Source organism: Pocillopora verrucosa, chromosome 6, assembly GCF_036669915.1.
Source record: "Pocillopora verrucosa isolate sample1 chromosome 6, ASM3666991v2, whole genome shotgun sequence".
NCBI lineage: Eukaryota > Metazoa > Cnidaria > Anthozoa > Scleractinia > Pocilloporidae > Pocillopora > Pocillopora verrucosa.
Genome location: NC_089317.1, coordinates 5781003 through 5806897, shown reverse-complemented (window position 1 = coordinate 5806897; position 25895 = coordinate 5781003). Strand labels below are relative to the sequence as shown.

The 25895-nt window shown below is 39.2% G+C and overlaps 2 protein-coding genes and 1 pseudogene across 2 annotated transcripts; all 3 read right to left on the bottom strand.

The window, feature by feature from the left end:
• Positions 1 to 818: 818 nt before the first annotated feature.
• LOC136282056 (angiopoietin-related protein 7-like) lies at positions 819 to 3639 on the bottom strand. Its single transcript, XM_066169238.1, has 3 exons — positions 3495 to 3639; positions 2131 to 2520; positions 819 to 1156 (listed from the first exon to the last, which is right to left on the bottom strand). Exons 1-3 carry the CDS (start codon positions 3619 to 3621, stop codon positions 849 to 851), a joined length of 825 nt encoding a protein of 274 aa, XP_066025335.1. The 5' UTR covers positions 3622 to 3639; the 3' UTR covers positions 819 to 848.
• Positions 3640 to 8692: 5053 nt separating this feature from the next.
• LOC136281827 (uncharacterized) lies at positions 8693 to 9742 on the bottom strand. Its single transcript, XM_066168858.1, has 2 exons — positions 9728 to 9742; positions 8693 to 9497 (listed from the first exon to the last, which is right to left on the bottom strand). Exons 1-2 carry the CDS (start codon positions 9740 to 9742, stop codon positions 8751 to 8753), a joined length of 762 nt encoding a protein of 253 aa, XP_066024955.1. The 3' UTR covers positions 8693 to 8750.
• Positions 9743 to 10500: 758 nt separating this feature from the next.
• On the bottom strand, positions 10501 to 11570 carry LOC136281826 (uncharacterized; annotated as a pseudogene).
• Between the last annotated feature and the right edge of the window lie 14325 nt (positions 11571 to 25895).

Below are 25895 nucleotides of genomic sequence, written 5' to 3'. Positions count from 1 at the left end.
TGTAGAAAACTCATTTGAGAAAAAAATTTCTCGGTTCTTCCTTCTTTCCATCTGTTTTTATCACCTAGGGTAGATCAGTTCTTGGATCATATATTAAAGATAATGAAATCAAATGTTGGTAAGTACAATTTCAGAAGGATGAGATGATTAAAGCTTAACCATTTTTTTTTAATTCCTCCAAGGAAACGATTGATTGATTGATTGATTGATTGATTGATTGATAGGAGATTTCTCAGGTGTCATCGCATCTCTCATCGGCTGAAGTCGCTGGTGATTACGGTTTGCGTCCATGTCGCACCATCTGTGTAGTCTTCTGCTTTCTTCGGCCTTCTTTTATTTTCTTTTAAACGCTTTTTCATTTAGACTTTTTACTGAATCATTATTTTTCTCTTCGCAAGAATGGTATCATTTGTAAGCAGCTGCCCCGAATAAACGCCTGGAGAGAGTTAATGAGCGCCCAGCGCTTCGAATAAGCGGAACTGATATGCATCAGGGGAACATTAAAATTTTATTACTGGCTCACAAACTATAAATTCACTCCCCTGTGGTACATTGTCACCTTTTGTTATCATGTATTATTTAGTTGCAAAATAAATTAACTCCTTGCTAAAAGTGGTGAAAATTGAACAGGCGCCTAAAGGGTGGGAAAAGTTGTTTAAGATTTGAAACTTAATTATCACAGAAATGATATTATCCGTCATTTCTGTAAATTCTTCCAAAATTACCTTTAGAGAAACAAATACTAAAGCAAATTCTTCAATAACAAGTTTGACTGAAATAACGTATTTTATTAATCAAGAAATCGACTAGATGCCAAGTGAACGATTACATGTGTTCAATAAAGTGTTTTAACACTTAAAAGGTAAATCCACAGGTTTTATTTTCATTTCCGATGTTAGTGGACTGGTGTGACTTGCGTTAGTGTCAGATAACATACCCCAGTGAATCTTTCGCTCGCCCAAGGTCTCGTTCCTGTTCCTTTTTCTCTTTTTACAATGATGAGCACCATTGAGATTTGACGAAACAGCACAGTCAGTATTGTTGATGTACCACCAGCCTCCAAACATCTTATGGGTACAAAGCTTGTAAACTTTGTCCAGGGTACCAAACGGGGAGCCGTTATGATCACTGAGAGAATCTTTGACAGTCGCACATTCTAATAGAAATGATTAAACACCAATAATTATAACAATCATAGTGATAAAGTATAATGATAATGATGATGATGATGATGATGATAATGATGACGATACTCTTTTAAATTTGACTTATATTGGAAACTCTGATTGGCCGAGAGAATTCAGTCCATATACAAAATCGTGTGAAGTTGACAGGATAACCCGATATCTGCAGCATATATTGCATTCATCAACTCCAGTTCAAAGTTTGCCTGGTTTCCAAGCTCCTTAAGCTTGTAGCATCCTCAAACATTTTCAAACTCAGAGAGAAGTGAAATTCCCTTACGTTTTAAATTTCAAATCAATTTTTTTTCTCTCCATCTCCCCCTTGGTACTCCATTTTGTGTTCACGCATAGCGCGTGATTTTCACAAATTAGCCAATCGCATCAAAGAATTCTAACCTTAACTTTGAAACTGACGTGGATTCTTTCACGTATCTTTTTTTGTTGCTTTTCGGAATTCAAGTTCAAGCTTAACTTTCTATCACTTAAGTTCGTTACCCCTTTGTTTTGAAATGTAAAACGTTTCAGATAATTTATTCAAGCTAAATGTCGTGGTTAATTTAACAAGCTCAATATAAATTTTTTTACGGAGTTTGGAGTCCAGCCTCCTTTTCATAAAAGGATTTTTTACACTATCTTGTAGATTTTTATAAAAAATAGCCTGTAATAAAACAATTACTGAACTCTGTTCTCGCATCATATCATGAATTGTCAAACCACGCAGGACTCTGTGAAATCTCCCTCAGCCCTCGGCTTCCATAGATAAGGTTTACCCGGATACAAATTGCAAGTGTGATAGAAATCAGTTCTTAGGAGAAGCACGCACACATTACTGTAAATATTAATTTTTAATACAACCGTCACCTACATTATACATTTGGTGCTTTTCTCATCCTCGCCTTCGTGCTGTTCTAGATAATGATTACCGAGAGAAAGTAGATTGACTCACTTGATTTGTTTCCGAGTTTGAGCCGATACTGGTCTTTCTTGTCTCCGATCCCAAACCACAAATATTCAGCGTAGACAGTTTTCCGTCTAGTTACTCCAAGATCTACTCGAAGCCTGTTTTCTGTCTCGTTTTGCGTCAGGCGATGGATCTTTTCTAGTCCGAGCCAAAACTCTCCATTAAGGAAATCGCCGAAGCCTTTTTTGTAGTCTGCCCAACCCAGGTTAAAATCCATGCAACCATCCAGTCTCCTCTGAAACACTGTCCACCCTCCTCCGTCTGTGGTTTGGTCACAATACACATTGAAAGCACCTTCACCATCAGGGTCGATTGTGTAAACACCGCTGATCGTTTGGCCGCAGTTGTACAGCTCGGCGCAATTCTTATAATAAGCTGTTGAGGTAAAGATGGCTTATGTGGGTTGTCTAAATATTGAATGTTTGTTTAAGTAAAAAAATTTCCCATTAAGAGTTCCCAAAAAGAATCCATTATAATGGGCTCCTAGTTCAATTTGAAATTTCAGGCTAAGGCAGCGTCGGAATGAGAGTAACGATTGTGCCGTATAACGAAATGTCACCTTTTGATAAACTTCCTCTCCCTCCCTTTCCCTGAATATGTGATATGATCCTATGGTTCTCACTGTCCAAATTATCTGTCACCTTATCGCAAAAATCGACATTTCTGACGTTTCTCGTCGTAATGCTGATTTTGGGTCTTGCGTGTTTCAAATTTGCCTTAAAATCAAGGCATTTTCCGCGTTGAAAGCCTCATTATGTCCGGAAAATAACGGGAAGGATAAACGAATGGATTACAAAGTCCACTGAACACGGAACAATAAAGAAGAAATAAAGTTTGGTTCGATATCACCAGAGCTTTAAGGACAACACAAGTAACGATTTTTGCAGGACGTAAAAGTCCATCTCGATTCCCCAATCTACGATTTTCTTTGCCAAAATACCGCAACTGAAGAACACCGCCACTCCCAATCCTCCCCTCCCCTCCCCCATCAAGACATCGAAAGGCGCTTCAAAATGCCCACGGCTTAGCGTACGAGGACGACTCTAAAGTTCTACAAAGTATAAAGAACAAACTCACTCCAATGCATTGAAATTACGAGCTACGATTTATCTCTTTTCTCTCGCATATGGCAAAGGAGATTTTAACAAGAAATTAAACGAGATTGATACAATACCGAAAATCACGGTTTGTCCGTTTCAAACCAAACTTCTGCAGTATAAAATTTGCGACCTTGATTCTCTAGCTTCCTCAAAGAACGCAGCACGCCACTCCAATGTCGCTTCTGTTTTCCTCAAGCGTTTCCTATACTCACTAGAAATAATCACCAACTTTTGCTGGGAGAATCTTACCTTCTTTCCAGCAGCTACCGGTGCTCTTCTTGCAGTCTACCACAGCGGCACTCGTTGAAGCTAAATTTTGGATCAACGCAAAAACAGTCACAAGCAGTAAATTAGGAGCTAGTCGTAAAGAACTCATTAGGCGATGCACCGGCTCCCTCCGGTTATTAGACGCAGATAAAGTTATGAAGGAAAGTAATACCGAACGCAAAGTCTTAAGGGCTAACGAGGGGGTCACTACAACTGCGTTTTATACCGCACATCAGTCGTCTAAGCTGGCATTTATACCTCCTTAGGCGGTTGATTATCCTTTTTCTGGAATACTTGGATTATTGTCATACCTCACGTAGAAAGTAAACTGAATTGATAAATAAATAAACAACTTACATGTGCGTTTTATACCGCACATCAGTCGTCTTAAGCTGGCATTTATACCTCCTTAGGCGGTTGATTATCCTTTTTCTGGAATACTTGGGTTATTGTCATACCTCACGTAGAAAGTAAACTGAATTAATAAATAAATAAACAACTTACATGTGCGTTTTATACCGCACATCAGTCGTCTTAAGCTGGCATTTATACCTCCTTAGGCGGTTGATTATCCTTTTTCTGGAATACTTGGGTTATTGTCATACCTCACGTAGAAAGTAAACTGAATTGATAAATAAATAAACAACTTACATGGTTTCTGCAGTCTCACCTTGCGGGGAGGCTACGGCTATACGTAGGCTCACTGAAGTAATTAATGAAGCCTCATATTAAACGCCACAGGGCAGATTTTAGGTTAAGAACTCATTACCGAATTGGCGTCACTTAGCACTTTATAGTTACTCAGGATCATTCAGTTACATAGGATCATTCACCACATTCACCACATTCACCACAATCTACAGCTTTTCACTAATTTTCCAAAGTCGATTATGGCATATTAGTTTCACTGATATTAAGGATGAAGTCAGAGTAAAGAAATAGCACAGAAAAACGTAACAATGTAGAACTATGTAGCACTGTGGCAATGCTTTCTGTAAATTACAGTTTTGATAAAGTGCCACCTACGTTACTTATCGTTAATTTGCATAACTAGTGCTATCAAGCGTGAGACAGTAACATGAATTTTTTTTCCTTTTATTTCTAGAATTTTTTAAGAGAATTAGTGCCTTTGTGGAATAAATCCAAAAAGCTTATGATTCCGCTCAAAAAGAGCAGGTTCGTAGTATTTTCCCTGTTTAAAAACTTTTTCCTCGCTGCTCTTAGAGCTACCACGGGCCAACCACACTATATTTTCGTGGTTAATAATTGTTGACATAGGACGAACAAAATCTAGAGGGTCATGAATAAAGCCCTGAAAATTGCAAATTTAAATTACATCTCGGTCTGAATATCTCTATAAAGTTAAATAAACTGTTAATCAACTTATTTGTGGTATTTCTTTTAGCCTTCATTGGCCGTTTGAAGTGTCTTTTACTAAATTACTTTTGGCCGAAGGCTGTTGAGAGAAGGGAGACAAGGCTTGCAACTTAGTGGCCGCCAGCCGCGACCTCCCCTACTTCAAACTGGAATTAATGCCTAAAAATCTCTCCTAACTGGTGACGGTTGTTGATCTCTGAGATATTGCTCTATGTCTTCGCCAAATTTGAGCTTCATCCCTCAGACATTTTCTGAGAAAATCGATCCTGAAATGAAAGAGTGTAGCTTTCTAAATATGATCGGTGCCAAACTCTGCGGCCAAAGCATGCAGGCCGTTTCAAATTTTGTGCAGCAACTTCCCGTGGCAACCCTCCGTGGTTCAAAACCAGGCCGAGCGCTGATTGCTTAATTTGAAAAGGCCTTCATCCTATCCTTCTACCGTTCCTATTTCTACAAGAACTTATAATATATTGAAGTTCACACGGCAACCAGCTGGACAATCAGACATGGTTTGATGCTACTCTGGTTTACAGATTTAATGAATGTAACCCAAGAAGTTACAATTCATAGACCCAACGTTTCGACACTCCTGTCTGGTGCCCTCACCAGGGGTGAACTAAACGCTGCAACAAGAGGTCCTTTTATATGATCTCAAATTAGCTGCCTTTTTTTTTCTGACGAGGTGTAAACAGTCGTCAGGAAGCAAGCCGCCTTCGTCACGATTTAAAGAAGCGTGGGCGGAGTTGAAGTTAAAGTTGCTCAAAAACCTTTTCAGACTTTAGGGCATATTTTCGCCAAACTTAAGGAACCTATCACGAAAGAACAACGAACCGACGCCATTTATTCAATTCCAAGCAATGACTGTGACAACGAGTACATCAGACAGACCAAACGTTAGTTTGGTACACGTTTGAAAGAGCATGAACAAGCGGTTTTCCTTTACAAAAAGGAAAATTCAGCTTTATCGGAGCACACATGCCCAACTAACCATACAATTGAGTGGAATAATTCTACAATTGTCACCACTAATTGGCGTTACCCACAGTATGAAATCGCAAATTTACGCATTTTTAACTCGGCTTACGTAAAGAAACGTAAATATAAAGCCTCTTCTTTACGGACAAGTTCCATGTTCCGTAAAGATGGGTAATTGCAAAGGAAGCGTAAAGACTGCGTAAAGGATATTAAATGTTCGTTAAGGATAAGGATGAAGATGGATATAATTAACCACTTTCAATTTGGAGAAATACTCAAAGAAGTGAAATAATTATGGCTCATCCATCTTCAGTAGAATTATCGAAGTATTTTGACCAGTTTCGCTCTTTACGCGTCTTTAATATTCTTTACGCATCTTTACTCACTGTTCTTTACGAACCTTTAAAATTCTTTAGCATTCTTTACGCACAATCAATCTTTACGTGCCATTAATTCTCTTTACGAATCCTCAACGACCCTTAACTTTTCCTTCGCATAATCAGTCTTTACGTGCTTTTAATTTTTTTTCCGCATCTGTATTCTGCCTTTTTCACCGGTTCTAAACTTTCTGTTCGCATAAATATGTTTAAACTACCCTTTTTTTAACGCGCGTTCAAACTCATGATCAGGAAGTTGTCGTGATGAGACAATCATGTTTTTTTTTTCCAGCAAATGGACCTTGCAATGACGTGTGGAAGCGTGATGCTCTAATGTTTGTAATAATAAGGTTGTCGAACTTTAAGATCCGACTGTCAATGGTTTTAGTCCTCGGGACGTTTGCCGCAGATCGGCGGGAGAGTATAACAGGTGATTTAGTACAGTAAATGGTTTGAACCCGAGGTTAACATGTAATAGTGTAGTTTGATCGTCCGGGTGAGTGTAGTCCTGAGAAGGACTGTTGTAAGTTCTGGTGGCTGACGTTTCGACAACCTGAGCAGAAGTCAAATTGTCAAGAATTTTCGACCTTTACTCCTGGCTTTACTTTTGGCGTGTGAAGTGATCTGTGGACTCTTTTCCTTTCAAAATGTCAAGAATTTCCGATCACATCAGCGTGAGCGACAGTTATAATGTGCTAATGGATGATTGTTTGAAAGAAAACTAATCATTGAGAGAGCAATTGAGGCAGCACGATGAAGAAAATGCCTTAGTTAAAGTTCGAAGAGCTTTCAAAAAAAGTGGAATCTTTGTGTAAACTTGTCGCCGAGAACAACTCGGGCAGCAAGGAAACGGAATCAAAGAAAGGTAACTCCAAGGTCCTTGTGCCTATAAACTGTGCGAAAACAATGACACATTTTGTATATCTATGTAAAAATATTTATATTTATGATATTTGTATTTTTCAGTTCTTATCCCGTGCATATTTAGCTACGTTACTGTGAATATTACAAAATCAAGTTAAAGAGTTATGACAATAAAATAAATTGCAATGTATAAAACACGTGTTGTTATACATGGGTCAGTCCTTGAAAGGCATGTGCGGCATCGTTTTACAGAAGCGTAAAATGTCGCAAACGTTCTCGATACGATTTTTGGAAATACGCACTAGGATAGCGCATTACGTTAATGTTGTCACTAGCTCACATTTGTTATAGTCTGATTAGCAAAAGGGAATGTTGCCAAAAAATTCAGACAACTGCAAAATGGCAAATGGGCATGTAAATATTGTCCATTTACGATAGTTTAATAACGCGTAAAGATCGCCTTTCTGATCGCTTTACAGTCGCTGTAAAATATAGTAAATATTCTTTATACGAATTTTACAAGGCACGTAAAGATAACGTTTTTAGTCTCTCCGTGATCTTTACGTACTATCGTTTTCAAAGCGTGAAAACATTCTTTACGAGAGTGTAAAGAAGTTCTATAAGACGCGTATAGAGGATCTTACACTTACTTGACGGCATCTTTACGGATTCGTAAATTTATAATTTCATACTGTGACCACCAGTGCCTTTGTTTGGAGGCTTGGCATGTCAACTCCGCCCACGCTCCTTAAAATCGTGACGATGACGGCTTGCTTCCTGACGCCTATTTACACCTCGTCAGAAAAAAGGCAGCTAATTAGTGATCATGTAAGAGGACCTCTTGTTGCAGCGTTAGGATCACCCTGATGAAGGCACTAGACAGGAGTGTCGAAACGTTGGGTCTATGAATTGTAACTTCTTCGGTTACATTCATTAAATCTGCAAACCAGAGTAGCATCAAACCATGTTTGATTGTCCACATGGTTGCCGTGTGAACTTTAATATATTTTATATCGATGCATGTTTCGAAGAAAAACGTCCCTTTACGTGAGCTCTGCCCGAAAAAGATGTCCCAACGTGAAGAAAATGCTAGAATAAACACAACAGATGATTTGGAACAATTTGGCCACAAACTGTGGCAGTTTTAATTAAATCAATTATAACTAAGTGATAACAAAGAGCGGAATATCTGAACTTATCAACCGATAATGTCAACGTGGGGCGACAAAAAACGCCACAAGCCACAAACTGTGGCTGAAGCCCCACAAAAACGAACAGACACGACAAATACAAATGAAAGAAAGAATAAAAATGCAAGGCTCACGTAATGGAGGGAAAGCAACTCTACACAAAAATCCATGAAGACTGCAGCCCATGTCTGAACAGTCCCATGTGACTAAAATCAAAGAGAGAATGCAATCCAAAAACGGCAGCCACTTGTCTGAACCCCCTGGAAAGCATTCAACTCATCGAGATAAGTAACATGAATGACCTGAAGTTACAAAGAAGAAGTGGGCAAAAAACACTAAAACATTTAATGTAACGGCAGAAAGCCTGCAAAATAGCAGCCACTTGAAAAACCGGCATGACAACAACTTCGCAGCCCTTGACTGAACGAAGTGGCGCCCAAGACTGTAATGGTCTATCAATTAGTAGTAAGAATTTCGGAACGTAAATAAACTTTAAATGCATCCGATTTCCAGCGGCCAAGCGCACGAATTTGGGCATCAGAAAAACCATTGTCGGCAGCATGACAAGCGCCACCAATGCGAAAACTATGGCTTTTATAGCGGCTAAGATCGAGACCACAGTACGTTAAACACCTCTGAAGTTCTGTGTTGAATTGATGTAAAGACACAGGCGAAAAATCAGCGTTACAGAAAAGTGGACCCGACCGATCGCCGCGAAGCCTAGTATACTGCAAGAGAGCAGTAACTGGGCAGAGAGAAGGAACGTCTTCTCGAGCAAGCAAAATGTGAAATGGCCTTTTGGAAGGGTTGTGTTTGTATTCGGAAATGCTAATTTTCGCAATATGGGGCAGGCCGTTACAAGTCAAAAAGGTCAAGCTGTGATATTGAACAACTGATGAACCCAAATGCGTGCTCTTGACGACAAGTTCGCTAATGCGAAATAGACCATAGAAAGCGACTAAAAATATTATCCCAAAAAGAGAACGTTGCCATTCCCAAGAGTTGGTGGAACCCAGAGACCGAACAAGTTGATGTAACACAGGCTTCGTCACGGGAAGACGAACGTCTGCAGCTCGTTGCCGACTTAATGCTGTCAACAACTTCTGAATTAAGAAAGATTTGGTGGGGTCACGTAAGCCCTTTAATTTGTGTACATAAGAAATAGCCGAAAGGTAGGAGTTACCCCGGTAAAAGTGGATCGTCTTAAATTTTTTCTGCACGGCTATGACTCTGCGTTAGCTTCTTATCTTATTGACAGTTTTCGTTTTGGTTTTCGAGTTCATTTTGTTGGTGAACGGCTGTCTTACGAATCTCCTAATCTTAAAAGCGATATAGATCAACCTGATTTAGTTAAAGCCAAGTTAAGTAAGGAATGCGCGGCTGGGAGAATTGTTGGTCCTTTTACAACCCCGCCCTTTCCTAATTTTCGTACATCCCCTTTAGGCATTGTACCCAAAAAAAGATCCGTCCGAATGTCGTCTCATTCACCACTTATCTTACCCCGAGGGTGCTTCGGTCAACGACTTCATTCCTGACATTTACTCCACAGTGAAATATGCGTCTGTCGGTGATGCATCCAAGTCTATTAAGCGATTAGGGCGGGGTTGTTTCATGGCCAAAACAGATGTTAAGTCTGCATTTCGCATAATTCCTATTCACCCTGCTGATTATTCCCTGTTAGGTTTGAAGTGGGAAAACTTGTATTATTTAGATAGGACTTTGCCGATGGGATTGAGTTCGGGCTGTGCTATATTTGAAGCTGTATCGACGGCACTTGAGTGGATTTCATCTGTTTGGCCATGAAACAACCCCGCCCTAAGCGCTTAATAGACTTGGATGCATCACCGACAGACGCATATTTCACTGTGGAGTAAATGTCAGGAATGAAGTCGTTGACCGAAGCACCCTCGGGGTAAGATAAGTGGTGAATGAGACGACATTCGGACGGATCTTTTTTTGGGTACAATGCCTAAAGGGGATGTACGAAAATTAGGAAAGGGCGGGGTTGTAAAAGGACCAACAATTCTCCCAGCCGCGCATTCCCTACTTAACTTGGCTTTAACTAAATCAGGTTGATCTATAGCGCTTTTAAGATAAGGAGATTCGTAAGACAGCCGTTCACCAACAAAATGAACTCGAAAACCAAAACGAAAACCATCAATAAGATAAGAAGCTAACGCAGAGTCATAGCCGTGCAGAAAAAATTTAAGACGATCCACTTTCACCGGGGTAACCGGGGGACTGTGTAGAACCCAGTGCTTGAGTCGGGCCTCCTTTACCCTTACCTCCGAAATGGGGTGTGATTGCTTGAATGACACATTGACTGCCTGGGTGTTTTGCTCCACATTTAAAGCAGGAGTGGTCATATTGGCAGCCAGAGCAATGCTTCCCGGCTTGAAAGACCCAGCAAGTTCCCTTTGGAAAAGGGGGAGATCGAAAGCGTTGACGAGTTTGAGTCTGAAATTTGTTTGTGAACGACTATGGCCTACGAAAACTGTTGGCAGCTCTTAGCCATAATTCCCAGTGTATTTGGTCCCATGGGTAAAGTGCTGGGTTCGATTGTCTGATATAGCGAAATTGTTCGTCATACCAAAACCAATCGCCTGATTTATAAGCCAAATCTCGTACAACTTCGCAATATTTCATTAAACTTGGAGTTTCGCTAGAGAAGCGCTCCGCATAGACTGAGACAAAAATATTAAATGCCGAAGCCCATTGATGTATCGAAGTAATCCTTTTGTTGGATTGTGAGGGCTCGAGCGTGAACTGTGGCGAGCGTTGCGGCCCAGCAGAAGGCGTCATAGATAACGAATATTTGCCTTCATTTTGAGGGGAGGAAAAAAAAGCAATGCCCCAAAGTCTACATATTCGTTTGCCCATATTTGGCTTTAAGTTTAGCACCAACCCGGCGGGAAGACCCACCGTAATACTAGTAAAAATCTGCTGGGGTTGTGGTTCACCCAAACCCGCTTTAGCAGGAACGCCTCCCCTCAAACTGCGGTAGAGTTTAAAATGACCTAAATTATTAAAATGGCAGCTATGTTATCCCCAGGAAATGCAGCCTGAAGGGCTTCGGAAACGGCGGCAGAAATGGTGCTTGATAGAGCGCCGACATCCAAGGAGCTGTTCTTGACATTCTGGGAATGGCTAGCTGTGGAACTCATAGCTGGAAGTGGAGGTGTTACTTCACTTATCTCGGATGGGCTGGTTTTCTTTGTTCGTTTGGCCCGTTTAGGACGGTCATTCACAACGGCAGAACGTTTTCTAGGAGGCATAACTTACAAAGGGAATGTACAAAAATGGGAGCATAAGACAATAAGAAAAAATCTCGAAATCTACCGTGTTATGGCAAAAATTAATAAAGCACATAGCTACAGACAGTGCTGACAACTCTATTGTCTATTGTTGTCTGGTGAAAAACCGATAGCCTGAGAGGGGCCACGCTTAAGACGCGAATATAAGATATGGAAATACAGCAAAGGTATCAGTTGTAAACCCTTACAAGTATGGATGTTGTACATACGTGAATTAAAAAGATCATAGCAAATCAAAAAAGTGAGAGAGCAGGTAGCCACAAAAAACGCCAAGTTCAACAAACAAGTGTGCTGAAACTGCACAATACAGAACAATAAGCTAACGCTTTATCACAGTACCGAGTGCATTGGACACTTTCCCCTAAATTAGGGGATGGTCAGAAAGGGTTGTACACTCAAATGGTAAAGTGAAAGCACAGCGTAAAAGAAATACCAAGGCCAAAACGATACCAAGATCGTAAATAACATATGTGGTCCACTGGACCAACAAAAACAAGCCTGCCAAGAGGAAAAACTTCCCAAAAATAACATAAGAGGCAAGGCAAAAACATTTATGACATAGGCCTGGTTCAAAACAAAAAATGTGAACTGGCAATAAACATCGAAAGAAATACGCTGCTTCTCAAATAAAATGCGGGGTAAGAAACCGCCGATAAAACATTTAAAAAATGCATTGTCCTGCAGTAGAAGCTTACACAATAACTGGCAGATCACGAAGCTTCCGATAAAGCTCTCCAGCATCCTAAAATGGCTCCCCTCAAACTGCGGTAGAGTTTAAAATGACCTAAATTATTAAGGTGGACACCATCACGGTGAAGGAAACGAGATTTGCTGTTCCAAAAACCCCTGTGTTCCAGTAACAAGCATATGGAATAGGTTCCAAAACCACTCTAAGGTATTTGGATAAAGTGTTTGCTTTGTTATTAAACAGAGGCGCGTTCTCGCGATAAATGGTTTGGCAAACACAAATTCTTTTAACGCTGTAAGAATCGTATAACAAACGAACGAGATCCTCTATAGCGGACCCCGTTTCTACGGCAGATAACGCCGTTAGGTCGTTCGTGCCAAGCTGCAAAATGACAATATCGGGAGCAAATGATCTTACGACTCCGAGGTCAAGTTGCCTAGTTTTTGCTACTGTCCTTCCCCCTATCCCGTGCCATTTGAAAATAAGGTTCGTCGCCCAAGTTAAAATTCTCCAGGAAATCGCGACCGAAATGAGCAACAAGAAAACGAAACAAACGATGGATAAAGGAGTGACCGAGGATAAGTACACGTGTTGGTGCCATGCACAGGATATGTTAAATGCGAGGTTTGAAATATTCAATTAAATTGGACACCAACAAAATAATGGCAAGATAGAGAATACAGAAATTTTCAACTTGCCTGAAACTTTGGACTGTGTTATCGAAGAGAGGGAAAAGATTTCTTGAGCGGCTTGACGTTCGAATGGCGAGGGATAGAAGGGCGAATCAAGGAATTTCTCCTGGTTTTAACATAGCAAACTCCGCCCTTACTACCGATTGGTTACTGTTCGTACCTGGTACAAGCAAACTCCGCCCTTAATACTGATTGGTTACTGTTCGTACCTGGTACAAACCTCCCAACGGGTTATCATATAAACATGCCCCGACATAAAAAACATTATGTCTAGACATACTGTTTGTCTTTATATCGATGCATGTTTCGAAGAAAAACGTCCCTTTACGTGAGCTCTGCCCGAAAAAAAATGTCCCAACGTGAAGAAAATGCTAGAATAAACACAGCAGATGATTTGGAACAATTTGGCCACAAGAGCAGTCAAAATAGTAAGCCAAACTCAAAGATTAGAATAAATCCCAATCTTAGCTGTAAAAGTTATATACCTGTCATGATAATATACACTTGATTTTGCAACTTTTAAATATCCAAGGCCCTTGAATTCCAAATATGCAAAGCAAATTTTCGAAACTATAAATTTTGTCGATTCTCGCGGGTATCATGATATATCTAAAGGAGGTTGAGTCCTAAAATTATGTTTCAACGGGTCCTTTGTTGATTGCTAAATGCAATCTCCATCAAGTTTTCCCTCACTGAACATGTCTCGCTCGCAGTATGTCACACCAAAGTCTAAAACTCCTCGAGTTAGATCAGTGGGATTGCCGTTAAAATCTGTTCCTGAAGAACAGGTTAAATATGTCTCAGCAGTGATGGTAGGTTGAATATAACAGTAGTTGTTCATGACAGTCATTTAAACGCGCAGCATCTTCTGGAACCGATCCCTATTTGTGCTAATTTTTTGAAGATATTACGAACTTAATTTGATGTTTTAGTTTTGTTGCCTTTTAGATTTATTTTTCTGCGAACAGGAGCCGCGAAACAAGTCCAAGCAAGGTAGGGAACATGATAATTTGAACCGTAGCTATTTTGATTTTCCCGTGACACTTCGCTTGAGCTAAAAAAACAGAGAAAGAAAGCTAGTATATTTTCCTTAACCAAGGGCTTAAGGAAAATTAGAATAAAAATCTTCGAGCTAATTTACAACAAAACTAGTGTTGCATCAGCCAGTTTGTACAAAATTTTTGGTTGGAGGTAGTTTTACTCAAGCCATTATCCCAGAAACGTCCAAATTGTTTATGCTAAGGAATATTTGTTCATTATTGTTTGGTTGCAAAAAGAAAAACCAAAGCATGTGCCAAATCAAACTGCCACTAAATCAAAAAACTCAACCAAAACTTCCCGATTCGCCAGCTTTTATTTTTATTTTTTTCATTTTGAATATTTATGTTAATTTCGACAAATTCGTCTCGACGTCTTCGCTGCAGGAACATACTTGTTGAAAAGAATGACAATAAGGTGCACTTGAATTACTAGAAAAAACATGTGAAATGAGATTTCTCTAATGTTGGAAAATTTGCTCTCAAACATGTAGAAGAGAAGTCGGTGAAAAATCAAAGGGAAAATGTTTATACTGTACGGGATATGTTAAAAATAATAATTGTTCTTAAATGAGAAGCCTAAAGTAAACTAGAACTATCGATGACAACATTGATACCTGAAGAGGATCTACCTCGACAGATTAGTTCAAATTCAATATTGTTTTGGGCGGGAATACCGCTGACTGGTACATTAAAATGCAAATTCAGAAAGGCTTGATAATTATTTCTCGATAACCCTGTACTGATTTTGCCCCAAAACTCTTTGGTTAAAGAACCACAAGTGGTTGCAAGTGGTAAAGAAAAGAATTATTGTAAACAAAGATTTCATGAATAATGTAAAAAGAACTGTTCAATTGTTATGTAACTGTGCGAGTATTCTCATGAAGCCCATGTGTCTGATTGTTTATGGATCACGCTATTTAGGTGTCGACGTTTTTGCAAACGAGTGTAGACATTTTAAGCCAGATCATGGGAGAACAAAGTTTCGAAAGCATTATTCGGCTGAAAACGATCCAAAGCGCCAAAATTAGAAGGCAAATTAAATTAGAGGCAATTATCCTTTGATTATGTGTGTTATCGGCTCAAACAAATCAACATAAATACACGTTTTCATCTTGGCAAGTTCTAGTTAAAAGTTATAGCCATGAATTACGAAACGCTTCACAAAAGCTTCAAGAATCCATGACAATTGCTCTCTGAGTGGATCGTATTGATGCACATGAAACTTTTACCAAAATTTTGCAGGATAACGAAGTGATATTCAATATGTTATTTGCGAATGCTTTCGAATTCATTACAGATGTAAGCTGCAGTCACAGTGAAGTAAAATCCTTATGCGTAATAACACTGCTATGACGCGCGCATGGGAAACGCGTGTAGAATGACTGACTGATTGACTAACTGACAGAGTAACTGACTACCTTACTGACTGATTGAATATCTTGCTGGTCAGTTGACTGACAGAAACCATAAATTGACAAACAAGAATCTTCGCAAAAGTCGCCTTATTATGAATTCTTACTTCATAGGAAACCATGGCCACCGATGGCGTAAATTCAACACATCAATTTGTAAACAACGAGAAATGGTTCTCCCTCCACCGGAGTTTCCAACCCTGAACTCGCGCCGTGACAGCTCTCTAAAGAACCACTGGTACGTCCATATTGTCCAGCGGCTGGAGGACTTAAGTTGGAGTTATCAGACAATGAGGGTGGAGTATGCTTTTCTGGAGAAGCTCATGGCAGAACAAAAAGAGGATCTGAAAAAAGCACAAAGCTGGAACAATCGTCTCAGAAATCAGCAAAGAGCGAAGATTGTCCACTAATGGCAGATGATCGGTGAACGTTCTAGCAAACTTTTAAGTCAGCTTGTAGTACTTTTTCAAAACATTTTGGTATTATCTGGTGGACAAGACCTTTGCATGGCTTCCGATGTAATCACAAATATGAGCTAGAAGCCTTCGTACATCGATCGCCAACGCATCTTCAACGCACTTATGTTGTACTCAACTATACGAATCATCAAACCAATATTTTTCAAAGAGGTTGACAAAAAAACGTGTAGGGAACTCGGCTTTAGAAATGATTTAACTAAATCTAAACACAAAGAGCGGTTGGATCAAGAGTTCGGACAAGATAAAAACTCTCCCTGTTAAAATTTAAACTCACGAGTAAAATGCTTTTCAGAAGGTGAGATTAATTTAAATTTTCGCCTTTTTTCAAATTTCTGAGGAAAGACCTTTAGTTCCAGCTTTAGATAAGGTTTAGTAGCGACGATACTGTAAAAAATGTAGAAATTTCATTTGAGAAAAAAATTTCTCGGTTCTTCCTTCTTTCCCTCTGTTTTTATCACCTAGGGTAGATCAGTTCTTGGATCAAATATTAAAGATAATAAATTAAATGTTGGTAAGTACAATTTCAGAAGGGTGAGATGATTAAAGCTTAACCATTGTTTTTTAATTCCTCCAAGGAAACGATGATTAATTGATTGATTGATTGATTGACTGATTGATTGATTGATTGATAGGAGGTTTCTCAGGTGCCATCGCATCTCTCATTGGCTGAAGTCGCGTCTGATTTCGGTTTGCGTCCATGTCGCACCATCTGTGTAGTCTTCTGCTTTCTTCGGCCTTCTTTTATTTTCTATTAAACGCTTTTTTATTTAGACTTTTTACTAAATCATGATTTTGCTTTTCGCAAGAATGGTATCATTTGTAAGCAGCTACCCCGAATAAACGCTGGAGAGAGTTAATGAGCGCCCAGTGCTTCGAATAAGCGGAAACTGAAATGCATCAGGGGAGTATTAAAATTTCTTTAATGGCTCACAAACTATAAATTCACTCCCATATGGTACATTGTCATCTTTTGTTATCATGTATCATTTAGTTGCAAAATAAATTAACTCCTTGCTAAAAGTGGTGAAAGTTTAAGAGGCGCCTAGCCTCGAATAAGGGCAGTAAGCGCCCACATCGGATAAGCGTCCCGGCTCTCAAGGTCCAAAAAATTGATAAGCGCACAGGGCGCTTAAAACAAATAAAATACCGTACTTTTCAATGAAAGTCAGGCGCCACGTTGTTTCTTATTCTTTTTAAATGAAAGTTTTTTGCTATATGCAAAATCTCGTGAAGAGAAGAGTATTTGCTTTGTGTGAAGGTGAACTTTAGAGGTGGGAAAAGTTGTTAAAGATTTGAAACTTAATTATCACAGAAATGACATCATCCGTCATTTCTTTAAATTCTTCCAAAATTACATTTGGCGGAAGTAATTTCGTAATAAAAAGACTCTTCAAATAAAACGGCCCATGAAGGTGAAAAAATACCACAAACGAGTTGATAAATATTTTATCTAACTTTATTGGGATATTCAGACCGAGGTGTAATTTAGATATGTAATTTTCAGAGCTTTATTCATAACCCTCATGGATTTCGCTCGCCTCACATCTGCAGTTATTAACCACAATCTCATAGTGTGGTCTGCCTGTGATCTCACCGGGAGAGAGAGGTCACACAAAAACTTACATGGGATTGGGCTTGAGATCGATTGTAAACGTTTCCCAGTCCGACGGTCACCCAATTGCCCAGAAGAGCTTTGTTTACCCGAAATGCTGCGTAACAGGGCTTCTGCAAACCCGCTGTTGTTTTTTTCCCAATTTCTAAGCTGTCTTTCGCTTATTCTAGGCTTTATAAACTGATAAAGGCAGCCTTATGACACGCGGCTTTCCCATCTAGTAGGAGAAGCCCTTTTCGATGGTGTCATTATTTTAGTAAATCTTTAGGAGCAACTGGAGGTTATGCCTCGTCGAAAGTTCGCCCCCAATCTTTGTGCGCAGTAAGGAATCGAGGAAATCGGTTGGTTTGAAGAAAGAACTTTAAACTTTAAAGTGGCCCAAAATATTTCGGAAATATTTTGGGCCACACATCGTTATGTAACAGATGGTTTAATAGTCTCATCAATTTCGCAACCCTAACAGTCATATAACAAAGCAAAACAAAAATATAAAAAATTATTCTTTTTAGCAATTAAAATACAAATCTAACAACCCCTACCCACAAATAGCGAAGCTAATCGAGACGGAGAGAAACAATACTAAAGTAATTCTTCAATGACAAGTTTGGCTGAAATAACGTGTTTTATTAATCAAGAAACCGACTAAGACGCCAATTGAACGATTACATGTGTTCAATAAAGTGTTTTAAAAACACTTAAAAAGTAAATCCACAGGTTTTATTTTCATTTCCGATGTTAGTGGACTGGTTTGACTTGCATCAGTGCCAGATAACATACCCCAGTGAATCTTTCGCTCGCCCACGGTCTCGTTCATGTTCCTTTTTCTCTTTTTACAATGATGAGCACCATTGAGATTTGACGAAACAGCACAGTTAGTATTGTTGATGTACCACCAACCTCCAAAAAACTTATGGGTACAATGCTTGTAAACTTTGTCCCGGTACCAACGGGGACCGTTTATGATCACTGAGAGAATCGCTTACAGTCGCACATTCTAATAGAAATGATAAAACACCAATAATTATAACAATTATAGTGATAAAGTATAATGATAATGATATGATGATGATGATAATGATGACAATACTCTTTATTGTAAATTTGACTTACATTGGAAACTCTGATTGGCCGAGAGAATTCAGTCCATATACAAAATCGTGTGAAGTAATAGGTGTTTGCGTTTAATAAATAGGCGTTGCCTCGTGTTGACAGATTTATTCGATGACAAGAATCGTGATTGACATTAATTCAATAGATTGATTTAAAAAGCGTTAGATTATTATGTTTAAGTCAGTTTTCAGCAGAATCGAAGTGAGAAAGAAGTTATTTTGTTATCGTTTTTCTGTCTCTAAATCCGCTTACCTGGAGAATCTGCTAACCCGTAAAGTGAGACTGTTGTAACGACCCGCCACAGACGTAAGTTTATATTGAAGTTTTTGAATTCAGTTTACAGATAAAGACTTGATTTGGCGTTTGTTCTAATTGCGAATTATAAATGTATTTCTTTTAGATCGAATAATTATTAAAGCTGGGCTTAATATTATACGGTTTGTGGTGTCACTTGATCTAATCAGTTCCGAGTAAGGAAACAATAGGATAACCCAATATCTGCAGCATATTTTGCATTTATCAACTCGAGTTCAAAGTTTGGCCTGGTTTCCAAGCTCCTTAAGTATATAGCGTTCTCAAACTTTTTCAACTCATAGAGAAGTGAAATTCCTTACGTTTTAAATTTCAGATCAAATTTTTTTTCTCTCCAGCTCCCCCTTGGTACTCCATTTTGTTTTCACGCATAGCGCTTGCTTTTCACAAATTAGCCAATCGCATCAAAGAATTCTAACCTTAACTTTGAAACTGACGTGGATTCTTTCACGTATCTTTTTTTGTTGCTTTTCGGAATTCAAGTTCAAGCTAACTTTCTATCACTTAAGTTCGTTACCCCTTTGTTTTGAAATGTAAAACGTTCCGATAATTTATTCAAGCTAAATGTCGTGGTTAATTTAACAAGCTCAATATAAATTTTTTCACGGAGTTTGGAGTCCACCTCCTTTTCATAAAAGGATTTTTTACACTATCTTGCAGATTTTTATAAAAAATAGCCTGTAATCCACAATTAATGAACTCTGTTCTCGCATCATAGCATGAATTGTCAAACCACGCAGGACTCTGTGAAATCTCCCTCAGCCCTCGGCTTCCATAGATAAGTTTACCCGGAGACAATTGCAAGTGTGATAGAAATCAGTTCTTAGGAGAAGCACGCACACATTACTGTAAATATTAATTTTTAATACAACCGTCACCTACATTACACATTTGAATGCTTTTCTAATCCTCGCCTTCGTGCTGTTCTAGATAATGATTACCGAGAGAAAGCAGATTGACTCACCTGATTTGTTGTCCGAGTTTCACACAGCCTGATACTGGTCTTTCTTGTCTCCGACTCCAAACCACCAAAATTTCATCGTAGACAGTTTTGCGTCCTAGTTACTCCCAGATCTAACTCGAAGCCTGTTTTCTGTCCTCGTTTTGCGTCAGGCGATGGATCTTTCTCTAGTCCCATCCAAAACTCTCCATTAAGGAAATCACCGGAAGCCATTTTTGTAGTCCTGCCCAACCCAGTTTAAAATCCATGCAACCGATCCAGTCTTCTCTGAAAACACTGGTCCACCCTCCTGCCGTCTGTGGTTTGGTCACAATAACCCCTTGAAGGCACCTTCACCATCAGGGTCGATTGTGTAAACACCGCCTGATTCGTTTGGCCGCCCGCAGTTGTACAGCTCGGCGCAATTCTTATAATAAGCTGTTGAGGTAAAGATGGCTTATGTATGTTGGTTTAAATATTGAATGTTTGTTTTTTAAGTAGAAAAAATTCCCATTAAGATTTCCCAAAAAGAATCCATTATGAGTGGGCTCCTATTTCAATTTGAAATTCAGGCTAAGGCAGTGTCGGATGAGAGTAACGATTGTACTGTATCCCGAAATGTCACCTTTTGATAAACTTCCTCTTCCTCCCTTTCACATACTGTGTTACTTTCACGCGCTGGTCCCTCTCTCATTTGAATATGTGATATAATCCAATGGTTCTCACTGTCCAAATTCTGTCAGCTTACCGCAAAAATCGACATTTCTAACGTTTGTCCTCTAAATGCCGATTTTGGGTCTTGCGTGTTTCAAATTTGTCTTAAATCAAGCAATTTTCTTCTTCTGCCTTTGAAAACAAGCCTCATTATCCGGAAAATATCGAGAAAGATCAACGAATAGATAACAAATTCCACTTAACACGGAACAGTAAAGAAGTAATCCATTCGTATATCCTTCCCGTTATTTTCCGGACACAATGAGGCTTTTCAACGCGGAAAATGCCTTGATTTTAAGGCAAATTTGAAACACGCAAGAGAAGAAATAAAGTTTAGTTCTCTAGTACCAGAGCTTTACGGACAACACAAGTAACGAACATTGCAGGATGTGAAAGTCCATCTCGATCCCCCAATCTACGATTTTCTTTGCCAAAATACCGCTACTGAAGAACACCGCCACTCCCAATCCTCCCCTCCCCTCCCCCCTCAAGGTATCGACGGGCGCTTCAAAATGCCCACGGCTTAGCGTAACAGGATGACTCTAAAGTTCTGCAAAGTATAAAGAACAAACTCACTCCAATACATTGAAATTACGAAATACGATTTATCTCTTTTCTCTCGCATATGGCAAAGGAGATTTTAACAAGAAATTAAACGAGATTGATACAATACCGAAAATCACGGTTTGTCCGTTTCAAACCAAACTTCTGCAATATAAAATTTGCAACCTTGATTCTCTAGCTTCCTCAAAGAACGCAGCACGCCGCTCCAATGTCGCTTCTGTTTTCCTCAAGCATTTCCTATACTCATAGAAATAATCACCAATTTTTGCTGGGAGAATCTTACCTTCTTTCCAGCAGCTACCGGTGCTCTTCTTGCGGTCTACCACAGCGGCACTCGTTGAAGCTAAAGTTTGGATCAACGCAAAAACAGTCACAAGCAGTAAATTAGGAGCTAGTCGTAAAGAACTCATTAGGCAATGCACCGGCTTCCTCCGGTTATTAGACGCAGATACAGTTTTGAAGGAAAGTATTACCGAACGCAAAGTCTTAAGGGCTAACGAGGGGGTCACTACTGCGTTTTTTATACCGCACATCAGTCGTCTTAAGCTGGCATTTATACCTCCTTAGGCGGTTGATTATCCTTTTTCTGGAATACTTGGGTTATTGTCATACCTCACGTAGAAAGTAAACTGAATTGATAAATAAATAAACTTACATGGTTTTCTGCAGTCTCACCTTGCGGGGGACGCTACGGCTATACGTAGGCTCACTGAAGTGATTAATGAAGCCTCATATTAAACGCCACAGGGAAGATTTTAGGTTAAGAACTCATTACCGAATTGGCGTCACGTAGCACTTTATAGTTACTCAGGATCATTCAGTTACATGGGATCATTCACCACATTCACCACAATCTACAGCTTTTCACTAATTTTCCAAAGTCGATGATGGCATATTAGTTTCACTGATATAAAGGATGAAGTCAGAGTAAGAAATAGCTCAGAAAAACGTAACAATGTAGAACTATGTAGCACTGTGGCAATGCTTTCTGTAAATTACAGTTTTGATAAAGTGCCACCTACGATACTTATCGTTAACTTGCATAACTAGTGCTATCAAACGGGATAGTAACATGAATTTTTTTTCCTTTTATTTCTAGAATTTTTTAAGGGAATTAGTGCCCTTGTGGAATAAATCCAAAAAGTTTATGATTCCGCTCAAAAAGAGCAGGTTCGTAGTATTTTCCCTGTTTAAAAACTTTTTCCTCGCTGCTCTTAGAGCTACCACGGGCCAACCACACTATATTTTCGTGGTTAATAATTGCTGACATAGGACGAACAAAATCTAGAGGGTCATGAATAAAGCCCTGAAAATTGCAAATTTAAATTACATCTCGGTCTGAATATCTCTATAAAGTTAAATAAGCTGTTAATCAACTTATTTGTGGTATTTCTTTTAGCCTTCATTGGCCCGTTTGAAGTGTCTTTTACCAAATTACTTCTGGCCGAAGGCTGTTGAGAGAAGGGAGACAAGGCTTGCAACTTAGTGGCCGACAGCCGCGACCTCCCCTACTTCAAACTGGAATTAATGCCTAAAAATCTTTCCTAACTGGTGACGGTTGTTGATCTCTGAGATATTGCTCTATGTCTTCGCCAAATTTGAGCTTCATCCCTCAGACATTTTCTGAGAAAATCGATCCTGAAATGAAAGAGTGTGTATCTTTCTAAATATGATTGGTGCCAAACTCTGCGACCAAAGCATGCAGGCCGTTTCAAATTTTGTGCAGCAACTTCCCGTGGCAACCCTCCCTGGTTCAAAACCAGGCCGAGCGCCTAATTTGCTTAATTTGAAAAGGCCTTCATCCTATCCTTCTACCGTTCCTATTTCTACAAGAACTTAAAATATATTGAAGTTCACACGGCAACCAGCTGGACAATCAGACATGGTTTGATGCTACTCTGGTTTACAGATTTAATGAATGTAACCCAAGAAGTTACAATTCATAGACCCAACGTTTCGACACTCCTGTCTGGTGCGTTCACCAGGGGTGAACTAAACGCTGCAACAAGAGGTCCTTTTATATGATCTCAAATTAGCTGCCTTTTTTTTCTGACGAGGTGTAAACAGTCGTCAGGAAGCAAGCCGCCTTCGACACGATTTAAAGAAGCGTGGGCGGAGTTGAAGTTAAAGTTGCTCAAAAACCTTTTCAGACTTTAGGGCATATTTTCGCCAAACTTAAGGAACCTATCACGAAAGAACAACGAACCGACGCCATTTATTCCATTCCCAGCAATGACTGTGACAACGAGTACATCAAACAGCCCAAACGTTAGTTTGGTACACGTTTGAAAGAGCATCAACAAGCGGTTTTCTTTTACAAAAAGGAAAATTCAGCTTTATCGGAGCACACATGCCCAACTAACCATACAATTGACTGGGATAATTCTACAATTATCACCACTAATTGGCGTTACCCACAGTATGAAATCGCAAATTTACGCATTTTTAACTCGGCCTACGTAAAGAAACGTAAATATAAAGCCTCTTCTTTACGGACAAGTTCCGCGTTTCGTAAAGATGCGTAATTGCAAAGGAAGCGTAAAGATTGCGTAAAGGATATTAAATGTTCGTAAAGGATAAGGATCAAGATGGATATAATTAACCACTTTCAATTTGGAGAAATACTCAAAGAAGTGAAATAATTATGGCTCATCCATCTTCAGTAGAATTATCGAGTATTTTGACCAGTTTCGCTTTTAACTCTTTACTCGTCTTTAATATTCTTTACGCATCTTTACTCACTGTTCTTTACGAACCTTAAAATTCTTTAGCATTCTTTCCACACAATCAATCTTTACGCGCCATTAATTCTCTTTACGAATCCTCAACGACCCTTAACTTTTCCTTCGCATAATCAATCTTTACGTGCTTTAATTCTTTTTCCGCATCTGTATTCTGTCTTTTACACCGGTTCTAAACTTTCTGTTCGCATAAATATGTTTAAACTACCCTTTTTTTAACGCGCGTTCAAACTCATGATCAGGAAGTTGTCGTGATGAGACAATAATGTTTTTTTTTCCAGCAAATGGACCTTGCAATGACGTGTGGAAGCGTGATGCTCTAATGTTTGTAATAATAAGATTGTCGAACTTTAACATCCGACTGTCAATGGTTTTAGTCCTCGGGACGTTTGATGAAGAGTCCCTGGGGACGAAAATACGTAGAAACGAGGCTGCCGCAGATCGGCGGGAGAGTATAACAGGTGATTTAGTACAGTAAATGGTTTGAACCCGAGGTTAACATGTAATAGTGTAGTTTGATCGTCCGGGTGAGTGTAGTCCTGAGAAGGACTGTTGTCGGTTCTGGTGACTGACGTTTCGACAACCTGAGCGGAAGTCAAATTGTCAAGAATTTCCGACCTTTACTCCTGGCTTTACTTTTGGCGTGTGAAGTGATCTGTGGACTCTTTTCCTTTCAAAATGTCAAGGATTTCCGACCACATCAGCGTGAGCGACAGTTATACTGTGCTAATGGATGATTGTTTGAAAGAAAACAATCAAAACGGAATCAAAGAAAGGTAACTCAAAGGTCCATGTGCCTATAAACTGTGCGAAAACAATGAGACATTTTGTATATCTATGTAAAAATATTTATATTTATGATATTTGTATTTTTCAGTTCTTATCCCGTGCATATAAACCTTTAGCTACGTTACTGTGAATATTACAAAATCAAGTTAAAGAGTTATGACAATAAAATAAACTGCAATGTATAAAACGTGTGTTGTTATATGGGTCAGTCCTTGAAAGGCATGTGCGGCATCGTTTTACAGAAGCGTAAAATGTCGCAAACGTTCTCGATACGACTTTTGGAAATACGCACTAGGATAGCGCATTACGTTGATGTTGTCACTAGCTCACATTTGTTATAGTCTGATTAGCAAAAGGGAATGTTGCCAAAAAATTCAGGCGACTGCAAAATGGCAAATGGGCATGTAAATATTGTCCATTTACGATAGTTTAATAACGCGTAAAGATCGCCTTCTGATCGCTTTACAGTCGCTGTAAAATATAGTAAATATTCTTTATACGAATTTTACAAGGCACGTAAAGATAACGTTTTTAGTCTCTCCGTGATCTTTACGTACTATCGTTTTCAAAGCGTTAAGACATTCTTTACGAGAGTGTAAAGAAGTTCTATAAGACGCGTATAGAGGATCTTACACTTACTTGACGGCATCTTTACGGATTCGTAAATTTATAATTTCATACTGTGACTACCAGAGCCTTTGTTTGGAGGCTTGGCATGTCAACTCCGCCCACGCTCCTTAAAATCGTGACGATGCGGCTTGCTTCCTGACGCCTATTTACACCTCGTCAGAAAAAAGGCAGCTAATTAGTGATCATGTAAGAGGACCTCTTGTTGCAGCGTTAGGATCACCCCTGATGAAGGCACTAGACAGGAGTGTCGAAACGTTGGGTCTATGAATTGTAACTTCTTCGGTTACATTCATTAAATCTGCAAACCAGAGTAGCATCAAACCATGTTTGATTGTCCACATGGTTGCCGTGTGAACTTTAATATATTTTATATCGATGCATGTTTCGAAGAAAAACGTCCCTTTACGTGAGCTCTGCCCGAAAAAGATGTCCCAACGTGAAGAAAATGCTAGAATAAACACAACAGATGATTTGGAACAATTTGGCCACAAACTGTGGCAGTTTTAATTAAATCAATTATAACTAAGTGATAACAAAGAGCGGAATATCTGAACTTATCAACC

Bases quoted from the DNA above. Each gene is read 5' to 3' on its own strand.
- LOC136282056 (XM_066169238.1), bottom strand. From the start codon at position 3,621: ATGAGTTCTTTACGACTAGCTCCTAATTTACTGCTTGTGACTGTTTTT. The intron at 2,521-3,494 runs GTAAGATTCTCC...TTACCTCAACAG, and splicing joins CGGTAGCTGCTGGAAAGAAG to CTTATTATAAGAATTGCGCC. The intron at 1,157-2,130 runs GTGAGTCAATCT...CATTTCTATTAG, and splicing joins CAAACTCGGAAACAAATCAA to AATGTGCGACTGTCAAAGAT.